Source organism: Xiphophorus maculatus, chromosome 7, assembly GCF_002775205.1.
Source record: "Xiphophorus maculatus strain JP 163 A chromosome 7, X_maculatus-5.0-male, whole genome shotgun sequence".
In the NCBI taxonomy this organism is placed as follows: Eukaryota; Metazoa; Chordata; class Actinopteri; order Cyprinodontiformes; family Poeciliidae; genus Xiphophorus; species Xiphophorus maculatus.
Window position 1 is genome coordinate 20,988,318 of NC_036449.1, and position 25,733 is coordinate 21,014,050.

The 25,733-nt window shown below is 37.4% G+C and overlaps 2 protein-coding genes and 1 long non-coding RNA gene across 3 annotated transcripts in view; 2 read left to right on the forward strand and 1 right to left on the reverse strand.

The window, feature by feature from the left end:
* Positions 1–25,733, reverse strand: part of LOC102234612 (SH3 domain-containing RING finger protein 3-like) — a 115,659-nt gene that overhangs the window by 31,012 nt on the left and 58,914 nt on the right. The window contains 2 exon segments of the mRNA XM_023336898.1: positions 13,258–13,353; positions 17,834–18,109. Coding sequence (XP_023192666.1) covers positions 13,258–13,353; positions 17,834–18,109 — 372 coding nt within the window.
* On the forward strand, positions 4,092–5,577 carry LOC111609309 (piggyBac transposable element-derived protein 3-like). The gene is made up of 2 exons (XM_023336899.1): positions 4,092–4,430; positions 4,539–5,577. The coding sequence occupies exons 1-2, from the start codon at positions 4,238–4,240 to the stop codon at positions 5,015–5,017; spliced, it is 672 nt and encodes a 223-aa protein (XP_023192667.1). The 5' UTR covers positions 4,092–4,237; the 3' UTR covers positions 5,018–5,577.
* Positions 7,033–7,633, forward strand: LOC111609310. The gene is made up of 3 exons (XR_002753050.1): positions 7,033–7,182; positions 7,266–7,378; positions 7,451–7,633. It is a non-coding gene; the product is annotated as an uncharacterized LOC111609310 (long non-coding RNA).

The window sequence follows — 25,733 nt, forward strand, 5'->3', positions numbered from 1 at the left end:
TTATCAGGTGTGTGTGTGCGGGGTGTACGTACGAGTAAGAGGCAGTGTAAAAGGCTGTCTCGTCTAGGTTCAGTGTTGGTGATGTTGTATTTCCATATTAATAGAAATGCTAATCAAAGCCAAATCATATGGTAATGAGCATGATGGATTGACGTTGCAGATATAACTGAGATGTAACTCTCATGAGGCTAACACAAACACCCCTACACACACACACGTAAACCACATCAGACACCCCCACACGCACACACAAAGGTCAATGAGGCCACACGTGATCTTTTAGAGTAACTTACAATCCAGTTTGAATCCCCTAATGCATCCAGTAAGTATGTTGCAAGCACACATGCACCCCTGCATTTCCCCCTCACACACACACACAAATCACTGATGTGTCAGTCTTTCTCTAGCTACTGGTGTGTCTGTTATGGTGCAAAGCACATGAAGGAGTATGTGTGAGAGAGAGATTTTTACGTGGTTCTTCCTGCTGAATAAATAATCCAAGGTAATCCTTTTCTATGTGTTGAGCAAGATGCACCGATTTATGTGTTGAGTGTTATCTCAACGTAATACTGTGATGAGCCGATGAGCTGATATGCTAAGAAAAGGAAAATCCAGCAACAAACACGCACGCTTTTGCAAACAATCTCCTTCCTGAACAGATCCACTACCTTGAAAAAAGTATTGGTGCCACTTGATCTGTGTATTTTAATCACAGTATACATCCAGCAGCTCTGTGACAGCCTGAGATGTTTATTCAAAGACCAAGCAGACAGGTCAAGGATAAAGCTATGAAGAGGTCTGAAACAAGATTAGGATATAAAACAATATCCCAAGCTTTGAACATCTCAAAGAGCACTGTTGAGTTTAGCGAAAAAGCATGGTGCAACTGCAGATCTTCCAACTCCATGAATCAGGTCTTTCTAGGAGGGGCAATAAATCTAATATAAAAAAAAAGTGATAAGTCTTGTTCACAGTTTGCCAAACAAGACTTATAAGGGGAAATGTGTTGAACATGTCCTCCTGAAAACATCATTCCCACAATAAAACCTGGTGGTGGCATTATCATTCTTTGACATTGCATTTTTTTGTAGGAAAAAGTACAGGAGAACTCTTAAAGAAAACTAGAGCAAACGTTCAAGAAGGATACACCTGAGCATACAGCCTGAGCTGCAGCAGATTTAATATAAAGCAATCAATCACTAGAATGTCCCAGTCAAAGTCCAGATTTTCAATCCTATTCAGAGTATGTGGCAAGACTTGAATAGTTGACTCTGCACTGTAAAAAAAGTCAGTAAATTTACGGTACAAAACTGTAAAAAACCAACAGTTTTTGACCGTCGTATCCAAAAACATTGCATTACCGTAGAAATTACATGGAACTACCGTAAGTCGAAACTGCAAAGAAAGTCAGTAAATTTACGGTAAGAAATGGTAAAAGACCAACAGTTTTTGACCGTCGTACCCAAAAACATTGCATTACCGTAGAAATTACATGGAACTACCGTAAGTCGAAACTGCAAAGAAAGGCAGTAAATTTATGGTAAGAAATTGTAAAATGCCAGCAGTTACTGACCAGAATATTCACAGCATTATACTGCCGTAGAAAATACATGGCATTATCATAACTGAATAAACATATATCCTAAATAATTGTGACAGTCACGAATGTAGAAAATACAGAAATATAGTGTAAAAATATAAGTAATTGTAAAGTTCTTAAAAAATTGTAATATTGCCAGCAGTTAATTACCCTAAACTTAACAGTAGCAATCAGCCAAAATTACAAATTTTGCTGATGTTTAGATCTACAATGTAAAAGCGTAAACAAGACTGCAAAATAATTTTTTACAAAGAACAGAATGCTGGTGTGATATTTTGGTTTCTTTTTTAATAATGCCTTTAATACACCAAACTGAAATCTCAGCAGTAGACCAGGCATCGATCTGGCGATCCACCGATTGCAAAGCAAACTCCTACAGCCAACGCCACCATCATTTATGAGAGCATTTGATCATTAACATTAAGAGAACTGTATGTTAGCCCCTCTTGCTTGAATGAAGCTGAAGTTGGTTTCCAATTGCTGCTTCCAATTTGGGAAATGGCTAAAGGGCAATTCCACCTAATTTTTCACTGCAATCAGCATCTTTAATTTACTCTAGCTAAAAAACTACAACACCTAGACTCTTCAAATCTGGACTAGATTATTCTCAACTCATATCAGAATATTTAAAACCAAGTGTGGGATTTGTAAAACCTTTATCTGATTTGTGAAACTTCAATAAAGAACAATTCTAGTGTTATCCAAAATCATACAAGTTGTAAAGTCACCCATCATTGAAGTTTCACAAATCCCACACTTGGTTTTGAATATTGTGCTATTAGTAGAGAATAGTCTAGAGCAGGGGTCCCCAAACTTTTTCCTGCGAGGGCCACATAGCTGTTCCTTTCTCTGCTCGGGGGCCGGTCTTAGTTTTTGGAGAAAGATACCTTAGAAACTTATTGTCGGCGGGGGGGGGGGGGGGGGCTGTTCTGTCTTTGAAACTGTCGACGGGGGGGGGGGGGGGTTGCTGACTACGACACATTCGCGGTCGCTTTTAGATAGATTTTTACCCAGAATGGAAATGGAAAAAACCGTGAGTGAAACGGTGACTGGGACTGACTAGTATATATTTGAGGGAAAGTTAGTTTAACATCTGCTCAAGAGCCCCCTGGTGGTTGAAGAGAAATCCACAAACCAGAAAATACAATATATGAAAAAATACACTGAATGCTCTCTGGTATGAGGAGGCGGGCCAGATCCGGCATTGCCAGACCAAATGACGCAGGCCGTAGTTTGGGGACCCCTGGTCTAGAGAGTTTTTCATTTTGTAATTGTGATAAATAGTAGGGTTTACAGTAAATGGAGACTGTTATTTGTCATGTAAACAAATAATTATCTAGTTTGCATTGCTGCTTGATCCTTCAGCATCAGCAGCAAGATTCTTTTAACTCTGTTCCTGTAGTGGTGTCCTGAACTCAACACAGTAAAGTCACTGTGCTAACTAAGGTTGCTAACTAGGGTGCTGAGAGCCCAGTAGGCCTGGTCCTTGTCAAGATGCTGCTACTGTCTTTGAAATCAAATTTCTGCTATTTTTGCACGTTCAGGAGGAGAAGGGCAACACATCACAGGTGAGTCCCTTTCACGGTTTCAACTGAAGTTAGCTAACTTTAACCAACTGACAAAGAAATGTGTAGTTTCTGAGCCATGCTGTTTATGTACATGCACTGCAGCTAGATATTTTTACTATATGGAACATTTAATCTTCACAGATGCAACACTTCCATTAATGTTTCTGTAGGAACGGCTGCATAGATTATATTTCTGGTCTACTTCAGACTACATGTGCTTAAAGTTATTGTTAATGGCAGAAGCAACTTTTTCCAAGTTTGGTTCAATAATTAATTTGAATTACTTTGAGTGTGAAATGTTCATGCATGCAAGTTAAATCTCTGAAGAACATGTTAGCTTTTGTTTCAATACTTTGGTAATACTTAGAAGTATAAAGCTTGGCATCAGAGATATTATTTAATATTTTCCTTTGACCTCTTGACTCTCACACCCAAAATACTTGCACTAAAGTCACTGGGTCCATGACAGTTGAAGGATTTGAAGATAAGAGAATTTAAATATTAATATTTTACAGCTTTTCTCAGTTTGGGTGCATCTCTCAGAACAGAATTGAAATTCTTAAAACTACCTGTTCAATCTTCAAATTACTGTGTCACTTCTGCACATCAACAAATTTGTTTTGCAAGTTTTGCTTTTGTACATCATGTAGCTGGTTATGTACACTTCTATGCTTTTATAATTGTAATTTGCTTTTATCGTCTTGATCAAAATATGTTAACCCTCCTGTTGTCCTCGGGTCAAAATGACCCGCCACTGTGTTAAACCCCCCCCCCCCCAAACAATCCCCTAAATGTAATTTTTTTAACTTGAGATTTTAAGACTTTTCCTAGATTGGCCCAGACAATAGAAAAAGTTCAGTGTTGCTTTTATTCTCATTTCCATGTAAGCTGTACAAAAAAAGGTACAAAGATGGTCTTCAGGTCAAAATGACCCGTGAGGCAAATGGAGTTGAAATCAAGGTCACAGAGTTATTTACAAACCATAAAATGTTACAAAGTTTTAGTTGTGTCTCAGATCAATCAGTAGCAGAAGTGAGCAGAGAGTGGAAGGCCAATTTTCCGAGCCACAATGCCAGTCAAACTCTTTCACACCTACTCAAGACTGATGCGATTTGATGACCGTGAATCAAGACCAGCAAGACGTATGACAGACAAACTTGCAGCCATAAGAGAGGTATGGGACAAGTGGGTGGAGCGGTTGCCCTACCTCTACAATCCAGAGCCTGATGTAACAGTGGATGAGCAACTGGTTCCATTTAGAGGTAATCTGTTTTCATATTTGTAATAAAAGTGATTTTCACTATTGATTTCTTTGACTGTTTTCTGTGACACTGATACTAATCACTGATGCTAATGTCTTTTGTCCAAAGGTTGTTGTCCTTTCCGGCAGTATATGCCCAGCAAGCCAGCAAAATATGGGATCAAGTCATGGGTGGCTTCTGAATCAAGCTATGCTTGGAAAATGCAAGTCTATACTGGGAGGTCAACCAGTGGATGCCCAGAGAAGAACCAGGGGTTGCGAGTTGTGCTTGATGTGACAGAGGGACTGAGGGGTCACAATGTGACATGTGACAATTTCTTCAACTCTTATGAACTCGGACAGCAGCTCCTGAAGAGGAAGATCACCATGGTTGGTACAGTTCAAAAGAACAAGCCTGAGCTCCCACCTGCACTGCTTGGGTCAAAGGAGAGAGAGGTCTTCTCCTCAAAGTTTGCCTTCACACCCACCACCACTCTAGTTTCCTACCTCCCAAAGAAAAACAAGAATGTAGTTCTTCTGAGCACACTGCACAAAGACGGCGACATTAGTGACCGTGAGGACAGGAAGCCAATCATCATCCTGGAATAAAACCGAAACAAAGGAGGTGTGGACAACCTAGATAAGGTGATTGGAGCATATAGCTGCAGAAGAATGACTGCCCGCTGGCCCCTGGTCATCTTCCACAACATCATTGATGTGTCCTCCTACAATGCCTTTGTGATTTGGATAGAGATCAACCCAACCTGGATGTCTCATAAGCACAACAAGAAGAGGGTGTTCCTGGAGCAGCTAGGAAAGGCACTTGTAACTCCACTCATTGAAAGAAGGAAGCATGTCCCCCACACAGAAGCCTCAGCAGCGGTTGTGAAAGCTATTCAGAGTGCAGCAGCTCCTGATCAACCTGAGGATCCATCTACCACAGCCACTTCCTCAGCTAAGCCAAGTAAGAGGAAGAGATGTCAGTTCTGCCCTCAGACTGTAAAACACATACTGTGTGCTGCAGGTGTAAGAAATATATCTGCAAAGGCTGTGCACTTGCATACTGCCCTACATGTGCCAATTAGTTGAATGGGTTATGTTATTTTTCATATTTTTGTATTGTACATCCTCTTGTTCACTGGAGAAAAGTAAAAGAAAATTAGTCACTGTGATGAATAAAAATGCATTCGAAACTCATTTTGCACATTTTTTTTCTTAAGCTATAGAAATTCAAGTGGAGAGGGAAAAGTCAAGTATTCACACATTTTGTGGTGAGTGACAATATACAAGATAGAATTTGGTGTTTAAAATTCAATTAAGCTGCTTATATTGGGGGTTTATTGAAGACGGGTCATTTTGACCCGGAGGATAAAGGGTGTATACAGAAAATGAGGACAACAGGACAACAACGTGTCTGTGTTGAATTCTCAACTTCCAAAATAGCATCAGTTCATTGTGTAAGTCTTAACATGCATAAGTCTTAAAGTTGTCATAATGTGAATCATATATTAATTAATTTATATTCTATTATTTTCTAAATCTGTCCTGAATTGGTAAATTGCTCCCAAGTGAGTCCTGAGTTTCTCTAACAGGTCAGTGTATGAACCATTAGCTCAACCAACGATCAACCAGTTTTCTGAAACAGATTGGAGGTGCATCTTGTGAACCATCAGTTGGCAACATTATGCTCTATATAGTCAGAACACAACACAATGTTACATGTCTGAGAACTGATGAACAAGTATCTGGGCAGAGTGAACAGCCAGAGAGAAGAAGAGGAGTGAGGCTGAGGAGGAAATAGTTGGGAGGAAAGCAGAAGAAGAGTCAGAAGAGGCTGAGGACATCTGCCAGTTTCCATCAGTCCAACATCAGGACATGGCTGAGACCCACAACATGATGCTGATGGAGGTCCTCCCACCCTACTGTTCATTCCTTAACCCCACTGAGGAAAAAAGATTCCTCAGTGGAGTTAAGGAACAAAGTGACTATGGAAATTAAAATGTAATGTAATTTCTACAGCACTGTACAGTTTTCCTTGAGGAGATTGTCCTGTGGCTCCTTTTCTACTTTTTTTGTTCTCTGCATTTCTGTCTTTTTCTTTCTGAATCACCATGGCATGGTCCATGAATAAATTATAGCAAAAGCATAAATCAGTGTTTCTCAATCCTGGTCTTCAGCGTCACCCTGTCCTGCAGGTTTAGGTATTTCCCTTCTGCCACACACCTGAATTGTATCTCTGGATGATTAACAAGCTTCTGCAGTACTTGATTGTCATCCAATCATTTGAATCAGCTGTTCTGGAGTAGAGGCACATCTAAAACATGCAGAGCAGGGGGGCGTTGAGGACCAGGGTTGAGAAACACTGGCGTAAATGATCCTTTTGTAGTCTCTTCTCATGACTAATCGATTTGACTGTCTTATCTGTACATAGAGAGACTATAACTTATTATTTTGAGTCACTGATATGTTAACAGACAGGATTTTAAGAGCTGAACTAAGGATTTTGAAAGCAAACAAATGCTATTTTTCCTGTTTCTACAAATTGTTTTGAGAAATGCGCTTACTGTTTTGTAAATGCCAACAATGACTCGAGAAATGCACCAAAAGTGACTGAGAAAAACTAACCTAGCATAAATTGTCTCAGCTGTATCAATTTGTTTGCCTGTATGAAAAGTGTTCACATTTACAGCTTTGTTTCTGCTAGCTTGCAGGAAATGTAACTTACATAAATGGTTGAAGACAACCTATTGGCCTTCATGAGACTCAGATAAATGGTGAGTATCTATTTCATAAATTGCCTAAAACAGTTATATTTGTTTTTATTTGTTTTTTGTTTGTGTATTTTGTCTGGTTGCAGACCAGAGGATCACACCTGTTGACAACAAACAAAGGTTTAACTACTGAATTTTCAGTCAGAAATGATCACACCACCTGGTTGAAGTACCTGTGTCCATATGCAAGTCAACAAAGGTGAAACAAACATTTAAGCGAATAAGATGTTCATGTAGTGCATCTTTCTAACTTTTTCTTTTTGTTTTCCAGCAGAGAGGAAACACCCGATTGACAACATGCGAGTCTCAATTTCAACCTGTGACTGGGAAGACTACAACCATCCTGAGCAACGTCTGATCTCAGCGACTTGTGACTCTCAACCCAGAACAAGAATCCTTTTATCACCATTTTGTCTTCTACAATATGTTATCTCTTATGTGGACACATACTGTTTGTTTTGTTTTTGTTTTCCAGATCTCAGTAATACCGTGAGGAAACTGGACATAAAATAGAATCAGTTCTTTTTTTAACTTGACTTTTTAAATAGAAATTGTTTCTTTAAGTGGATTACTCGTAATCTGTATTTTTGTTTAATTAGAAATTATTTTCTTTATAACTTTCTGTATAGAAATGCTTGACAAGTTACACTTCCTTGGTTGTTGTACTATAATTTGTATGGTAAAATTCTGGTAGGAACAGAGACCAGTAATTTACCATAAGTTTTTTTTGGGGGGGAGGGTTTACAATAAAATGTCAATATATCATACAGTCTGGATGTGTTTTTCACTCATGTAGATATTATGCCTCAGTCAGCATGACCGTATTTACTACGGCAAAACCACATTTTATTTTTTTTAAAATATTTTAGGAAGTACGGTATTTTACCGTATATTAAAAATACGGTAAAATCCTGCATTTACAAAATACGGTGACAAACTGGCAGCTGTGGTTGCCAGAATTTTACCGTATTTTAAAAATACGGTAAAATCCTGCATTTAGCAAATACGGTAAAAAACTGGCAGCTGTGGTTGCCAGAATTTTACCGTATTTCAAAAATACGGTAAAATCCTGCATTTAGCAAATACGGTAAAAAACTGGCAGCTGTGGTTGCCAGAATTTTACCGTATTTTAGAAATACGGTAAAAAACTGGCAGCTTTGGTTGCCAGAATTTTACCGTATTTTAGAAATACGGTAAAAAACTGGCAGTTTTGGTTGCCAGACTTTTACCGTATAAAGACGGTAAACTTCTGGCAACTCAGCTGCCAGTTTTTTACCGTAAAATGAGGCCGTTTTTTTTTACAGTGTGAACATGTGCAAAGCTGATCAATATAGCCCAAATGAACAACAATTCTAACTACAAGAAATGTTGACTTAAGTAAATTTATGGTAAAACTTTACAATTTTAATTTATAAAAAACATCTAAACTAGATATCCTTCCACCTCAAAGTTCTACAATAACTTATGTTCATCACGTAAGACCCAATCCCCCTAAAATTCCACAGTTGCAACATGACAAAACTTAATATAAATATTTTTACAGGCTATTGCACAAAGAACTAAGACCTGAGTTCATGCAATATGAGTCCACATCAAAGGGAAAACAATACCAAGCAAGAATGTCCCAAGCTAATTTCCAGTCAGGATGAATCATCCGAAAAACCACAGCCACTGAACATAAACCCACCTACGCTAACCTTGCTACTTTACAGATCTACTAAACTTATACCACAGGATCAACCCACTCACTACACCTACCCCAGGGGTCGGCAACCTTCGGCTCCAGAGCCGCATGCGGCTCTTTAGCGCTGCCTTAGTGGCTCTCTGGAGCTTTTTCAAAAAATGTTTGAAATTTGAAAAAGATGGGAATGTGGGAAATATATTTTTTGTTTTAATATGGTTTCTGTAGGAGGACAAACATGACACAATCATTCTTAATGTTTACCAATGATATAAAAATGTGTAGAATAAATAGGTAGGTCCTACCCAAACACCAGGTCCAGCAGACACAGCTATACCTTTACACGTGCATTAAACTGGGACACCCTGAACTCAAACCAAGTTCACACTCAATATATCCACCTACTCTCATAACTAAATCAAAGTAATCTCAAATTCAATTGTACAAAGCCTGCAGCTGGATAATTTAATTCATTACTGTCCTCTCCTCCTTATCCCTTCGTGTTTGTGTCTACAGGTAAGATAAGACACAGGGCTACCTACCATTACAGAAGCTTTCAATGTGTCTTCATACAGTAATTATTCTTACAGTATGCGCTCTTACCAGAAATAATAAGGGATAATTCCGACACTGTCTACATGCATCGTTTAGTCCACGTTAGACATGCTCACAGCTTTGCAGCTGTTTTGGGCATCTCATGTTTCAAATAGCTTTGGTTCATTTGAAGATGGTTACTGGCACTGCATCTAATTTCAATGCAACCTTTGCACTGTCAAATGAGGTAACCTAATACAGAGGATTACCACAAGAAACACATCAAAAAGCATCAGTTGTCCGTGTGTGGCTGGGCTGGTCAACAGAATACATATAAATAAACTGCGAGCTATTATAGAAGAAAACAAGGGTCACATTTCTGCAATTAAACAACCATTCGCGTAAGAACAAAAAGGAAATAGTTCTATGTGGTATAGCAATTGAGACCTTTCATCATTTTTAACATAGCAAAATTTGTTGAAGCAACTGAGGCATAATACAGACATGATAAAAAAAAATGTCAGCATACTTTCCTGTGAACAGCTTGCTGTATTGCAGGTTGTGCAAACTATAATGTTGATCTCCAATCTGGGTAACAACTGACAATTTCAGTGCTTGTCCCACTTTATAATGACTAGAAAAGCAGTGTATTGGCACCTGGCAGCAGTTCCCTTTAAGTATTTGAGTATAAAACCAGGTTTTCCTCAAAATGCTGTGTATACTTTAGTATTTATATTCATATTCAGTTTATGTTAAAAGAGTTGCAGCTGACTAGATAAAAAAACAAAACAAAACACATAAGTATAAACCTGGTAAAAGAAGACTAATAGATCTTCTTTGTTGCAGCCTATGTTTATTTTACAAGTTCCAAAAGAATTCAGTGAGCTTTTTATTTTGTTTCAGCATCGGTAGGGGTCAACCTACTTGTTACTTGACTTAACAAGTAGGTTGACTTGTTAAGTCAAGTCAACCTACTTGACTTAACCTAGAGTAGGTTAAGTCAAACTTCATAATGAGTTACTGGTTGGCTGTGTAAAATAAGGCAATGGACATATAAAGGCAAAATAAGAAAAAAATCTACCACAGATGGCACAGGTTTATAGACCTTTAAAAGCATTTTAATTTAAGAACACAAGTTTTTTTACTAAACTCTAGAAATTGTATATGTTAATAATCTTATCACTCAATTTATTTTAGATGTTTAAAATACCCATTTGTGAATCAAATTCACAAAAAAGCAAACTGTTAATTTTGTATAAAAAACTTTTGAGATGCTGTCACTGTTTCCAGCTACAGTGCAGCTAGAGAGCCAAAACTTATGATGTTTTGCTGTATTTTCTTTGTGTGCCCGGTGAAGAGAAAATCATTGCAGTTATTTCCCATGCAGTGTTGTATATTGTTGTGTCCTGGTTTGGCATATCACCACCCAGTTTGAGAAACATTTCTCTGACAGACAACCTTTTGCTTTTTCTTTCCCAGTTTTACTGCAACTCAGGATAATGTTCCCAAATTGCCAGCCATAACAGAAACTTATCCTCTTATTTTGGCAAATGTATAAAATATTAACACAGATAATAACATGATACGTTGCATTTACATGCACATCAGGAGAGGTTCCAGCTGAGCTCCTTCATTAGCTTCTTACTACATACACACATACGAATCCTAACACAGACCCCTGCACCCCTGCTGTGTCACAGTGATGGAGAGGTCTAAATTATTGATGCATCTCCATTTAATGGGATCCCTTGTGTGTCTGTATGAGTTAGTCCCAACCTTGCTCCAACCATAGCTTAATCGCTGAGAGAGTAGTTTGGTCAACCAGCTAAATTTGGGATACTTGACTGGGTGGTCCAGATCCTAAGTCAGAGTCAGCAGCAATCCAACAAAGATTAAGAAGTTTGTTCAAATGGCTGTGACATTTAAGAGCTCAAAACTGGGATTTTCTTTGCATCTTCATTATACTGTAATTTAAAGTGAGACTTTTTTTGTATTTCTAAAGGAAAAGCTTCAATATAGAATTACTACTTTATTAGATTTTATGAAAATACTGCTTTATGCATCAGTTCACTGGGAATGACCCCCAGACACTAGATAGAAATCAAACAGACTAAAACGTTTTCCCTTTGACTGTATTGTCAATCAGTTCTGAAGTTTACATTACTTCCTTTTGACAGGGTTGGGGAAAGTCAGCATTTTTCCTCATTTGTGTTGATGGGGAGAGAAAAGAAGAAAACACATTTTTCACCAGCATCATTTTAATACTGCTTAAGAGCCTTAAATGAGATCCGGCTTCAAACCGTGAATGATATTTCTTCAGTTGCTCATGGATTAACGTAAACTATATTTCTCTCTTGACAGGCATGGGGTGAAGAGAGAAGGTAAAAGGCTTTCAGGTTTTACAAGTTTTTTATCCATTTACAGTGAAGACATCCTTTTAGGAAAAGCTCTATAACTGCAAAATGTCAAACAGCATTTGCTAATGTTATTTGCATTTTGTGGACTAATTGCATTTGGTTGCATTTAGATTACGGTTAAGTTTTAGATGCCTCAATTTAACATTCTGACTAAGAAGCATACATTAAAACATTTCTTAGCGCATGCAGTGACAGTAATTTACATACACTCGTCGTTGGCATGAATGCCATATCAATTCGGGGCTTTTAATGATGCAGTAGAAATGTTCTTTTTCCAAGATGGATGAATTATAAAACATTCAATTATAATTGGCTGCACAAGTTTTAATTCAATGCTAGTTTTATCCTATTTACACATGGTCTAAATTAAGCATACATGCTCAAATATTTACATAGACCCCCAAGAATCTTTGGATAAATGTTCCTTAGGAATTTGTAAAGAAACCATTCTATATTTAGCCATCAACAAGACTCTGTGTTAATTATGACTGTTTGTGACTGTTTTGTCAATTAGCTGGTTTCCTGACATGGATCTGGCTTTTAAGCAGAGTCAATAGATTTTCAATAAGTTGCCGGTTCCAAAAGCAAACCATCTGCTATGTGCTTGGGACACTGTCTTTTTGTGCACGATTCACTTTTACCTCAGTGGTATAGATTTTTAAGAGTAACCCAGGAGCCATAAATATTTGTCTGTTACAAACTGGAAGATGGTAAATCACCAGAGAGACTGTCCATAGATGTGTGAGTACAACACCTTTGAGATGAAGCTCTGAGTTTACCCAGCTGAATAAAGTAAATGCCTTCTGAAGAAAGATTTTATGGTTGGACCAGATAAACATGGAACTATTTGAGCAAAATGACAAAAAACATGTTTGAAGGAGTGATGATGAAGTTCCTAAACCTAAAAATACTGTAGCTGTGGAGCATGGTGGAGGCAGCATGATGCTGTGCACCTTGAAATTCTTTATTTTCAGCCAAAAGCTTAGACTCAATTGAGCATTCTAACTCATCAACAATCCACAAGGCACATGAGAACTGGTTTGTGCCCAGATAGAGCCAGCTAACATTTAGCTTCAAAGTGTTATCAAAATCGCTTATGTGTTATCTTTCATATCTAGGGGTAACAGAAGAGTTTTAGAGTTAGATGCAGTTGCCTTAAGGAGGTTGTTAGAAATAAGTTTTGTTTTCATTATTCATGATCATGGTGATCATCTCTTGTTTTTGATAAATCTGAATCATTAGGGTTCCACTTTTCTAAATTTAGCAGAAAACGAAACACTGCTGATACATCCCACCTGAGGCCATTTAGTTTTGTGTGATCAAAGATTACAGGAGTAATGTGTTTTTTTTTTAGCAGACAGATAAATAATGATAAATACAGAGTGGAACAGGTGTGCTGCTGCAGTGTTACTGATGCTTTCACAGCTCCTTTGTGACTCAGTTTACCTCAACATAAAGAATGGGGAAGATGCCAATCTTGTCTCCCAGCATGCCTTCTGCCCAGTTCTCATCTACGCGTCTGATTACTGTCAGAACCTCGTCCTGGAGGGAAAGGAAAAGAGTGATAGCATATAGACATACAAACATGCACACTGAATACTGGGAAAGCAACATGACTGAACCAACAATATATGTTTCAGAATATGTCTCATCTGGTCTGACTTTTACAAATGATTAATTATACAAAAATTAATGTATTAGAAATTCAACATTTCCAATAAAAGTTAGAAAAAAAGTCACGTTAAAGCAGTAGATGGTTTTTTCATGTCAAATTTTCTTTTCATTCTTATATCTATGTGATGGAACCAGATGATGTTTTATTATGTGCTATCTCCTGGGGTATAACTTTTTTTTTGGTTTTGGCATGTAAAAGGAAGTGGTTGTATCAGTAGATCATCTTCAATTAAATAATATGCAATTAAAATTTCAGGCAATCAAAAATTTAAACACAACTATTGATGGTGTGAATTAATGTCAAAATTAATTTTGAAGCATAACTGTTCTTTTCCAGAGTAGAATAATTTTGTGCTAAATTATAGTGTTCTTTCCTGAAGTCTGGCTTTCTGGCATAGGTTGGCAGCAAAGATGGTGACAGATGAATTCACACTTAACCCTTTTACCCAGTAGAATATACCCACAGTATGACTGACATTTAACAACGCTCAAACAAGCCTTCACTGTTTTCCTCACAGCCAGTGGAAAATGTCCAGCGATGGTGATTTTCTTTCAAAGCAAATAGAAATTTTGTTGGATTTGAAGCAGAAGAGAAAGTCCTAAAAAATGGTCATGGTCTAAAAAAAAGAGGGACTTCTGAACAAAGGAATGTAAGGAGGCCTTCAACTCGCTTTCCATTTTAAAGAAGATACTCATGAAATTTGCTTTGCATTTCTTCGGATGGCTGCACAATGCTGCAGTTGGTAGCACTGTTGCCTAGCAGCGAGAAGATCCTGCACTTGAATCCTGACCTATAGTCTTTATCCATGAAGTTTGCATGTTCTCCATGCATGTGTGGGTTCTCTCTGGGTATTCTGGGTTCCTCTCATCACCCAAAAACATGACTGCTAGGTGCACTGGGCTCAATAAATTGCCCTTAGATACGAGAGTGCAATCTGTTCTGTGAGTCTCTGTATTGACACATGATGAACTAACAAACTGCCCAGTGATTGCTGGAGATAGTCAGCAGCCCTTTAACAACTCTGCAGGGATATGTGGGTAAAATATGAAAATGGAAAAATTTTGTGTTGTGCTGTTTAGAAGGAAGTCCCAGTCATGAATGTGCTTTGTTGTTTAATGTGTTTACCAACTCTAGAACAAATATGTGCTTCGATTATAGACGCATCATCCAAGTGCAAATTAGCTTAAAGTCATAAACTGATTACCAGGCATTCACCTTCAGGAATTTCTAGCTGAAAGCATAATTTGGAGTTTTGTCAGCAAATTGTTTGGATCTTGAACCATCATGAAGCCACTAAAGAGTTTGACTGTTAGTACTAAAAGTGTAGTGGGGTGCACAATTTCCACAATGCACCACTTTTTGCCAGTTCACAGAAAATTTACCCAAAAGTCTTGAATATAATCATAATATGCATAAAGAGCAGGTGACTCCTCATTCAGTATTTTCTCCTTCTTTTTCAAAGCATTTCAAACAATAAGAGGTATTTATTCACAAATCTAACACAGATCAACACTCCTGCCAGCTAAGACAATGACACATATTGTTTTTATCAAGTCGAGATATCAATCACTTCTTTTGTACACAGTGTGGAAACTGTGTAGGATCTCAACCTGTAAGGTTTTGATTATCTTCCCTTTACGCTTACTTAATCTCAGGAATAGATTACATTCATTGTTTCCCAACACACGCCCACATAGTGCTGCTTTCTCTCCTAACGTCAAGGCCTTGGTAAGGCCATTACAGGATGGCAGTGATAATGCTGTTAAATGGCTGTATATTAGTCATTCTGAGTAATTACCTCTCACACTGAGAAAACAATATCACACTCAATGGTTCTGCATGACAACACAAATATAGCACACCATGTGTCTCTGAGTGAGTTTATGGGCTTAATGTAATATTCAGTCATGAACTTGTTGATTATCTTAACCCTAAAATGAGAAATGGTGTGAACTATCGATGGCTCATTGTTATCACTTAATCTAGATAGGAATTGTCTCAATTCAACTGCAAAGGAGTCAATAAATGCTATAATTTATTAACCTGTTTCTTCTCATCAATCTCTAAAATGTGAAAAACAGAGAGCACAAAGCTTTTTCACAGAGCAGGAATAAAGTAAGCTTTGAGGATCACATCAGAATTCGTTTAATGTTATACTTTTCAAGAACCTTAATTTAACATGATACTATTAAAGGACTGCACATCTTACCAAGCCCTTTTTTGATTTTATTTTATTCCTTCTCAAGATTTACTTTCCCAATGTCAGATTTGTTGGATAACTTTGACGGAATAAATGTCACATTATGTTTGGAGGGAAAAAAGCAAAAATAACAATATAAACATCTGAAAGCCACTAATTACTGTTTGACTGAATTTTCCTTGATACAATTTCAATAAAAAACTGTTTTTTGCAGCTTCAATCTAAATAAGAAATGCTAAAAATGTATAAGAAAGAGTCAAAATTCACTAAATTATATACAGTAGTTATAAAACATCACAAGGCTTTGTACGCAGGAACCCATGACGGTATTAGAAAACGATACAATCTGATCCTACTGCAAATAATATTCTAAATGACACCATCTATAAATTATCTATCTAAATTTAACGTTTTTACTTAAAAGAACTTTATACTGCAAGAAAATAATGAATGAGAATAAAAGGATTCATTTTGTGGGTGTGGTAAAAATATAATGTGAATAAATTAAGTAAGAACCCTTATTCTAATCTTGTCCATTTGAACCAACACATTCATTTCAACTAGTCTAAAGGCGTCCTTTGGAATGTGTGTTTCAGATGTGTAATTTTAAGGTAGTGCACATAGCCTTATTTTTCAAATAATATAATATATAATATTATTATGCAGTCCTAAGTAACATTATTTATTCCAGTGAATAGACAAAAAATTTGGACAGGCCAAACGATTTTTCCGTATTTTTAAGCCTTATTATGAGGCTGGTACAGTTTTGGCATGTAAACATAAACTATTTAAATATGAGCACAGAGTAAATCAGCTGCCAGAATCTCCCTCCAAAACATCAAAGTCTGTCTTAAAATCAGCTTCAGCCAAATCCTTTTGGAGCGTGGCGAAGAGCAGCTGCCTCCTTAGTGATTTTTCCTTCACATATCAAACACTTCACGGCAAACGTATCACTGCAAAATTCTGTTCAATACTAGTTACAATAATATTGAAACTTATTAAAACTTTGACAAAAATATATTTTTTTATAATTAAGCAACTCTAACAGATTATTAAACAGAGTTCTGAGGTATAGATGGACTCTGGAGGACATGCAGAGATCTGCTTCAGGTGGCACAGTCTTTCAAAAGGACAACTATTAGTTGTGCACTTCTTATTTCTGTTCGCATTTTGTGACACACAACATGAGGGGAACAGCAAACATGTGTAAAAAGATCCTCGGGTCAGAAAAAAAAAAAACAAAGCAGAATTTCCTGGCCTACATAGAGGCTATAAAGCCTGTATATGAGTAACCCTACACATCACCCTGAACATACCATATCCACAATAAAACAAGGTAATTACAACATAATGCATAGCATGGAATGTCTCTCTTTAATAAGAGCAGGAAAGCACAGTAGATGATGGGTTGGTTTGAGCTAAAAATGGGCCATTACTTATAGAGGTAGTATTATGTGTTTTCCAGACACTTAGTGCCATTTTATGGCACAATCAAGTAACTGTGTTACCTCAAGTTGTTATAAAAATGCTATATATATATCAAGCATGACTTAAACAAAATTTTAATCTGTAATTTGACACCTTGAAATTGAGTATTTGCAAAGAAGAAAAGCCAAATGTGTCAGTTCGACATGCTATGGGGATGAGGACTCACCACAAAATATTTTAAGCTGCAACTGCAGCAAAAGGCAGTTAACGAAATACTGTCTCAGCGGAGCTAAATACAAATCCGAACTACACTTCAAAGACTTGTATTTGTAGAAAGAAATTAGAGGTGTCTAAATGCACACAACGTTGTGTGACACAATCTGGGAAAGTTCAAGATCTATGTATAAATTTACAAGGTTGTTTTACACTTTAATAATCTACAGTGTATGAATTGCAATTGCTAGCCAGCAAATCGGGTTCTTTCACTCTGAAGAGGCTTCTGAAACACAAGAGTCATATCTAATAAATTATTCATCAAACAAACAATCAACCAGCTTGGTTAAACTCTGCAGGTAAATGTTTGCTTCTATAATCTTGCACATCATTCCCTAAAATGTCCTCTTTGATTTATCAATCTAAGCCACATATATTCATCTGGTTGTCTTATGAAATACCATCGCCCTACAGGTGGATGTGTCAAGTGTGCATATGTGTGTTACCTTGCTAAAGGCCAGGCAGTCTTTATCCTGGTCTTTGTCTTTGACCTCAAAGTCGTACAAAGCTTTGCCCTGAGGTGGAGTTTGACTCAGGGGACGCAGCAGTTGGATGTAGCTAGCTGGCAAGAAGCCATGGCAACCATTAAGCTCCCCGTGGTACCAGTTGTCATCCACCTTGCGCCGCAGGATGATAATATCACCCTTGGAAAACTGTAAGTCGCCTGGTTCCTTGCCTTCATATGAATAGAGTGCTTTACCGCAAGGCAGTGCTGGGATATTCTGTAAAATATAAACACATAAACATACTTTTGATTCAAACAACCTCTTGAACAGACATCAAAACCAGACAGTAAATGTGTTTTTACTACTTTAGTGTATTGATGGCCAACATGTTGCTTCATAGCGTTAAAATTGTTTTGTAGTGGCCTGGAGACAGATTGAAATCCAAATTTTTCAGGTTTGTGTAAAGTTGATTTGTTTAGAAAAATCCCTTAAAGGAAAAAAAAAAAACATATTTTAGTATCAGAACACCTATGAATCTGTACATTATGACACAAACAAAATAGCCTATTTAATCCTGCATTCTAAAACAGAAGCGCGTTCATGCAAGGATGAGGACATCGTGTCTTTACTAACACAATCTTGTAGCCAATCATGGCCTGTTTTCTTTTAAATGGGAGCAACAGAAAAATGATAAGGAGAGAACATTTGCTACAAAGATAAGCTACGCAGGAAATGGAAATGAGCTACATGGAAGTAAACAGGTGAACAGGTCGGATTTCTCCGCTGGAAATACCTTCTGTCCCCGGATTATTTTACATCTTGAATCCTTAAGCCAAGAGAAGAGAAGAAGGCAGTCCACATTGATTTCACAGCTACTACAGTTCGCCCGAGTGAGGAGTGACCAGCCAGATTACCAAGGTGACTGCTGGTGTTGTGAACATAATACACTGCTCAAAAAAATAAAGGGAACACTTAAACAGGTGTTTAACACTTAAAGTGTTCCCTTTATTTTTTTGAGCAGTATATTTATCTGGTTAGAAAATATGTGCTTTTACAAAAGTCTCAACTTGTTATATGTTGCCTATAAATGCAAAATATCTGATGTTGTTTGTGGACCACTTTAAAAAGCTAATCACAAAGCTCTCACTGCTCCTTCCATGTGTTTATTCATAAAAAATTATTTGCAGAAGCGACTCATTTTCCTTCTGTCCAATCATAGACGAATAGGACATCTGACTACAGACACCATCTGACTATTTAAGCCATTCTTTCGACGACTACATGTGTAGCATTGACATAAAGGAACCCTATAAAACAAAACATGTTATGAAAAAAAGTAAATGTAGGTAGTTTAAAGAAATAGAGAGGTATGAGAGACAGTGGGCTTTTTTTCATACAGTTTTGAAAAGATTTTGATACATTTCCATATAATGCTCATGATTGACAAGCTTTCTTATATTGTTGCCTTTTCTGTAAATCTGTTTTTATCATTTCTATGTATTGATAAGTACAGCATACTACGTTATCTCCTGAGGAGATGAAAGTTCAACCACTTCAGCTATCATTATTTAATTTCTATTACGCAAGTACAGTAATGGGATGGGACCATTATAGCAGTCAAGAGGAGCGCTGCAAATCTGGACAGCAGGGAAGCGGGGGTGGCGGGGGGGTCCTGTCAGACGATCAGTTTCCAAAAGCACACACACACATACAAAAAAAATCGTATACCGGGTCAGTGCGACCCCGCCAGACCAAGCAAAGAGTAAAAAAAGAAATTGTGGGGTCTAAATGACCCCATCTCTTAAGACTGTAGGAAGGTTGAGCAATCAAATAGCACCATAGATCACACCATATTATTTATTAGACAAAGATGAAGCCAAACTAAATATATTCTCCAAAAGTATTCCCTATAACCAGGGATACATAGAAAATGCATAAATATTTTGACACCTATATCACTATAGTGCAGCTAAACCTCCACAAGTAAATCATGATTATGTGGAGAAAAGTAAAACCTGCAAGTCTGCAAGTCACTGCATGGTACTCCTGGTGACAGCTGTCTGAAGAAATAGGAGTTCTGACACCTATACAAATCAGACTAACAATGATGTTCTGGAGCCAGAACAAAAAAAAACAAACATGAATGTAACAGTTTCAAATTAATAGTGTTATGAATTACAGTGTCTAGTCATTAATCACTGTGATGAATAGCAGACAGACAAGAGTCATAGCAGAAGAGTTTTATATCCCTCATTAGGGCATCAATTTGTTAGAACTCCATTCTATTGCTCCCTGACAACTCCTTTCCAAACACCCCTTCCCACACTAGATATTGTTCTATACCTTTTAACTCTATGAATTCAAATTCTAGACGCAGACGTTGCCTTCACTACTTTTCTCTTGATTTCCTATTGCTTTCTGCATTGACAGCCAAGTTCTCCGTTCCAAGGCTTACGTCATCAATGTTTGACAGCCTAGCCCTCATCATTGATGCTTTCACACTTTATTTTTGTATGAGCTTGAGCGATTGAAATTAATATAATTGAAACTAAAAAGTTGGAAAAATATTCCCGTTTTAAATCTTGAGGTTGCGTATTGTGACCAGTTTTCAACCTGAAAGGGGTTGCTTTTTAGTGCTTCTGTCTGACATAGTTATTAATTAAGAGCGCCAGGTGACAGGTGTGCCTTTGACATAAAAGTGTTGCTTAAAGCAGCGCTGGGCCCATTTTGATAGCTCTGCAGATAATTAAAAGCTTAGATGTCTGTAATTAGTGCCATTGGTTAGACATCATGAGTGGTAATTACCTGTCACAAAGGCTGTAATGTGATTTATTAGATTTGAGATTTTGGGTCTTTGCATCACTTTAAAACTGAGAATATACAGTTTACATATAGATGACCCTTTCATCTGTAAATTAGACCAAAAAAACGACAAAAAGCCTGGAAGCAAACAGGTTTAGGGGAACTGATAACAGTGGCAAATGCAATGTGTTTTAAAGTGTTGGCCCTGGAGACTAATTTGTAGAGCATGGATAGTTGGATATTCCCCTCAGTAGCGAGTGAGATATGACTGGTTATTAAAATGTTTGCCAGGTAATTGCTGCTCCCACCTTGGGCCAAACATAGTAATTTTGAAAATGCCAAAGCTGGGTGAAGCATGACTCTCTGGAGTTTCATCAAAATGGGGTCTGCGGTGTGTCACTTATCACATGTCCTGGACTGACAAGCACCGCTCCATTTATCCCCCCACCCTAACAGATATCTGACATTATAAATAAGAAAAATGTCCACAAAGTGAATTTGAGTTGAAATTCTACTCATCCAATGAACACTAAAATCACTATCTGTGTAACAGTTGTCAAATGGCTCAATAATGTCACACTGGAATCAGGATCTGCACCGGTTTATTCCTATAATACACAATGTGGGACACACTCAACCAGCGGGTACAGCAGACACACAGTCAGATCCCAGCAGCGCAGTTAGGCAGCTTCTCCTTTATATATACATATATTGACAACAAATGGAATACAGGGCAAACAAAATTGTGTACAATATACTTTCTTAAATCAGCATTAAGAAAATATATTAATGCAAAATAATAATAAAAACCAAAAATATAATACAAAACTCAAAGTTCCTGCTTTATGTAAAAGAATGCATAAAGGACCTATTCTAAGAACACATTCCTTAAATTAAAAGATATAGAACCACAACATGTAACTGTATTCAGCACATACCTATAAGACACAGTATGGGACACACTCAACCAGCATGTATGGCATACAGTGCCATACACGCTGGCACTGTATGGCACTGCCAGCGTGCCATACGCTGGCAGTGCGTATGGCACGCCATACGCACTGCCATACACTGGCACAGTGCCATACACTGTGCCAGTGTATGGCACAGTGTATGGCATACACCGTATGCCATACACAGTCAGATCCCTGCCCAACACACATTTTGGAGGGAACATTTCAGACAAACTTTATAAGAGTAACAGTTTAATTCTAACCAAACCCAAAGTCTTTAAAACACTTAAAAACAATTACCATTACATTTTTATGGAGCACAAAAACTGTGAGAACTATTTTAAACTTTATAAACATTACTGAGAGAGAGAAAGAGAGAGAGCGATAGCGATAGCTTTAGCATACGCCTTACCAGCAGCACAGTCAGGCAGCTTCTGCCGGCTGCTACAGTTACGTCACAGAATGTGCCAAGTGTAACACCAATAACCATCCTCCCAGTACAATAGTTAGAAACCAAAAGTAAAACAGTAAGAGACATATCCCAATTCAACAACAAGGTGTTGTGAGAAGGTTGATTGTAATCAACTATGAAAAAATAAATAAATACAAAAATAAAATTAACTCAGCTACATCTGCAGATCCAATTTATATACAAAAGAAACTAAACAAAGCGCTGAGTATTACAGAAAAAAAATAAAACGTTAAAATACTTAACGTATTTTTCCAAATAGCTCAACAAGTCTGGTGCTATTCAAGCATTACAACCTTGGGTAAATACACAACAATAATCATAAAAATGAATATATGATTGTCTGTCCTCTGTGTCTCCATGTTGCATTGTGATGGCCTGGCCCTCTTAATTCCCAGATTATAAAAGAATTTCAAGGAATATTTTCAACCGTCGTCTTCCAGCTGTCTTTCGGCTAACTGACTGTGGCTCAGTGGGTAAAGTATTATCTTGTAATCAGAAGTTGGTCTATCCTTTTCTCTTTATCTTAAGTGCAAGAAGAATATTTTGATAGAAATTGAATTTGTTTATGTTTCAGAATTAGAATCTGTTCAATGGGCAAATCCCAGGTATGATGTATGATGTTGTACTATAAACACAACAGAAGGAAATAATTTGTATATGTGTCTTGTGATTAATTACAACAGACACTAAAAGATACCGACCATGCTTAGCTAGAATTGGCTGCCTAACTGTCTGTATCTCATTTTGTGGATCAAGCACATCAGATTTATGTGAGATCTAGCTCAGTTGAGGCTAAAATACCATGACAGCAGCCATTGGACAAATGTTGTTTGTTTTCTGGCTAATAGAACAACTGGTGAGCATTAAACTGGCCTTCCTGAAACAAACAGCTTTGAAATTATAAGCTTGCTTTTGTGTACATCTGTGCAAAATCATGGTGCTATTTTCTAAAAAAAAAAAAAACATGTTAAGTTTGTGTGGCAAGTCTGCTGTTGTCTCTGCTCAACATATGTGACACAGAAAGAAGGGGAATCACGAGAAAAGCAATAAATTAATTAACAACACATGAGTTCACTAGTTGGAATTTAGAATTTTCCATCAAAAGGGGAAGAAGTCACACAAACTTTCTACTATTATTCTCCACAATAGAAGAGGCTGTTTGTTGTTTGAAGCTGAGATAAAAGCTATAGAAACAGTGACATAAAGAACCTCATCACAATACAGCTCACTCACCACCACAAACATCCAGACTAAAACCACACGGCTGAGCACAGACTCTATATATCCAACATGTTCTTAAAGGCAACTAGTGCAGAAAGGTAGGTTATCTTAAACAAGATTCGGGTAAACAAACAGAGTGCAACAAAAAGGACAAGAAAATCAATTTATCTTCTCTCAGAGAGAATAAATACAACACACATGATGTACACACGCACCCACGCACATACAGTACACGCTTCCTCATTTCATAGACGTATACATGTCGATACTCCCTTGATGCTGCACCGAAGAGAACAACCTGAGGATTCAATGCCTGAATGACATCAGTGTTGACGCAATCAGAGGAAATAGTCAAAAAAAAAAAAAAAAAGAAAGAACACAGATTTATAATGCTTTTATGTTACCAACACCGACTATAATATGTCTGTCGCATGAGAACGGCACACACTGCACCACAAAATCTAAAGAATTAGCTATGTATGTCCAAGAACTTATCTTTCTGCACATTAGTTCCCAACTTCAACTGCTTTGCTTTTAATTTAAGGCTGTCAAAAACATTTTGATGTCTGTAGCCATTCTCGGTTGATAAGTCTCACTGTCAATGCCAACCTGTCCAAAAAGTTCACACTGAAATAATTTGAAGGCCCTATATAGTCCCTTCAAGTTCTTCCAAAAAAGAAAAAAAAGAAGAAAAAAAAACATTTCTGTAGAGATATCTCTTTGTGTACAAGGGCTTTCATGTTGTCACAAGAAAGAGATGTTCTAGAGCTGTGAAGTGCTGTGAGCAGGCGCTGCTCCATCTGTGCCTACGCACGGTGCATTTAGGTACATTAGATCTACGACACCTGTGTTTGGGAAGAGTTGTGACAAGCACGCACAAAAATTATGCAAAGTAAACGCGATAAGACCAAAAATGTGCAAAAAAAGTAATATTATTAATAGGGAATGTGCCTACTTTGTAGGTTCAAGTGAGTAATTATTGGTTTAAAATACAGTTAATAAACGTTTGTTCTGTAAACCTGTATTTATTAATACATGCAAAGTGTTATCTGTAAACCAAGCTTTCAAACCCTATAAAAAGTGCTTGGCTGGATAATAATAGTTTGGTCACATTGAAAGAATGTATGACTTCAAAGATTTCAAAGGCAAAAACCATGCGGCATGTGACTGGATGGTTTGGTTTGTGCTGGGGATGAAATCATCCAATGTTTTGTCATAGCTATTGGTACAAGGTGCTGGGCCGATCACAGCATTTTTGTCCTAATAACTTGCCAGCAGAATGACAACCTCCGTTTATGGGAATTTTTTTGTCTTTTGGAAATCTTAGTGGAGGGAATTAAGGAAGATTAGCCCCGGTTTTGTGGTTTCAGAAATTTTAACTCTGCTTACTTTGCTAACTATTAATTCAAAGTTCTAAATTGGTTGTAAATTTCAGATTTTAGGTTTTATGTTTGCACATATGCACAGTTTTGTGTGCATTTATACCTTTTGCCTCTATTTTGTCTTTTCACCATTCTTTTCCCTCCTCCTTCTGTTAATTTTATGTCTCTTTGTTCTGTCTTTATTTCTGCTCCCCTAGCTAAAAAAGTGGGGTGGTAGAGACTCCTCCAGGGTCTCACCAGGGAACCTCTCTGTTTGTTGCTTGGCGCTGGGAGAAAGGAGGTTGCAGTGTTCTCTCTCGGCTGTGGGGATCATCTAAAACTACAGGAAGGCTGCTGGGTTTTTTCTCTCAGAGCCTGGAGCAGAAGAGTTGCACTGCATGTATTAGTTCTAGATTTTGAAACCAGAAAAACCCAACCTGAGTTTAAAGAATGTTTTGGCTATCTAGCATGCGGTAATATCATTGTTATTCTTATGAAGGCCTTACTCGGAATGGCAAAGATTGCAAAAACGTCTAGCTGTAGCTTCTAGCAGTCTGCAACATTTTAATAAGCGAACTGTCTGGAACTATAAATTTAACACCTTTTAACTTGTTGTAGTGTCTGCAAATAAAATGTATATTTGATTCATAGATTTGATTATTAAATATTGCAGAAACTGATTGTGTAATACTCTATGAATTGTATGATGTATGTTTAATCTACTGTAATCAGATTGGAAGTCTGATTACCATATGAGTCAATTTGGAATTCAGTATTTTACCTAAAGACAGTATGACACTGTTAGCTTGTCTATTTTTACATTTCAAAACATGGTCATTCTTTTAAGTTTAAAATCATTTACAAGGGTACCTCTAAAAGCTAACAAACCACAGACAACAATTTTAGTTCAATGGCACACATCTACAGTTCAATATTATCCAGCGACATCCTGAATCTGACAGACTTACTGCAGTTGTCAAGGTGTTTTTGTATTTTTCAGTATTGGTATGAGGTGCCGAGGTGTAGGAGGTGTATTTTTATTGTAAATTGACTTCTGTGGCATTAAGGTGCAGTAATTATGGCAGTTTAGC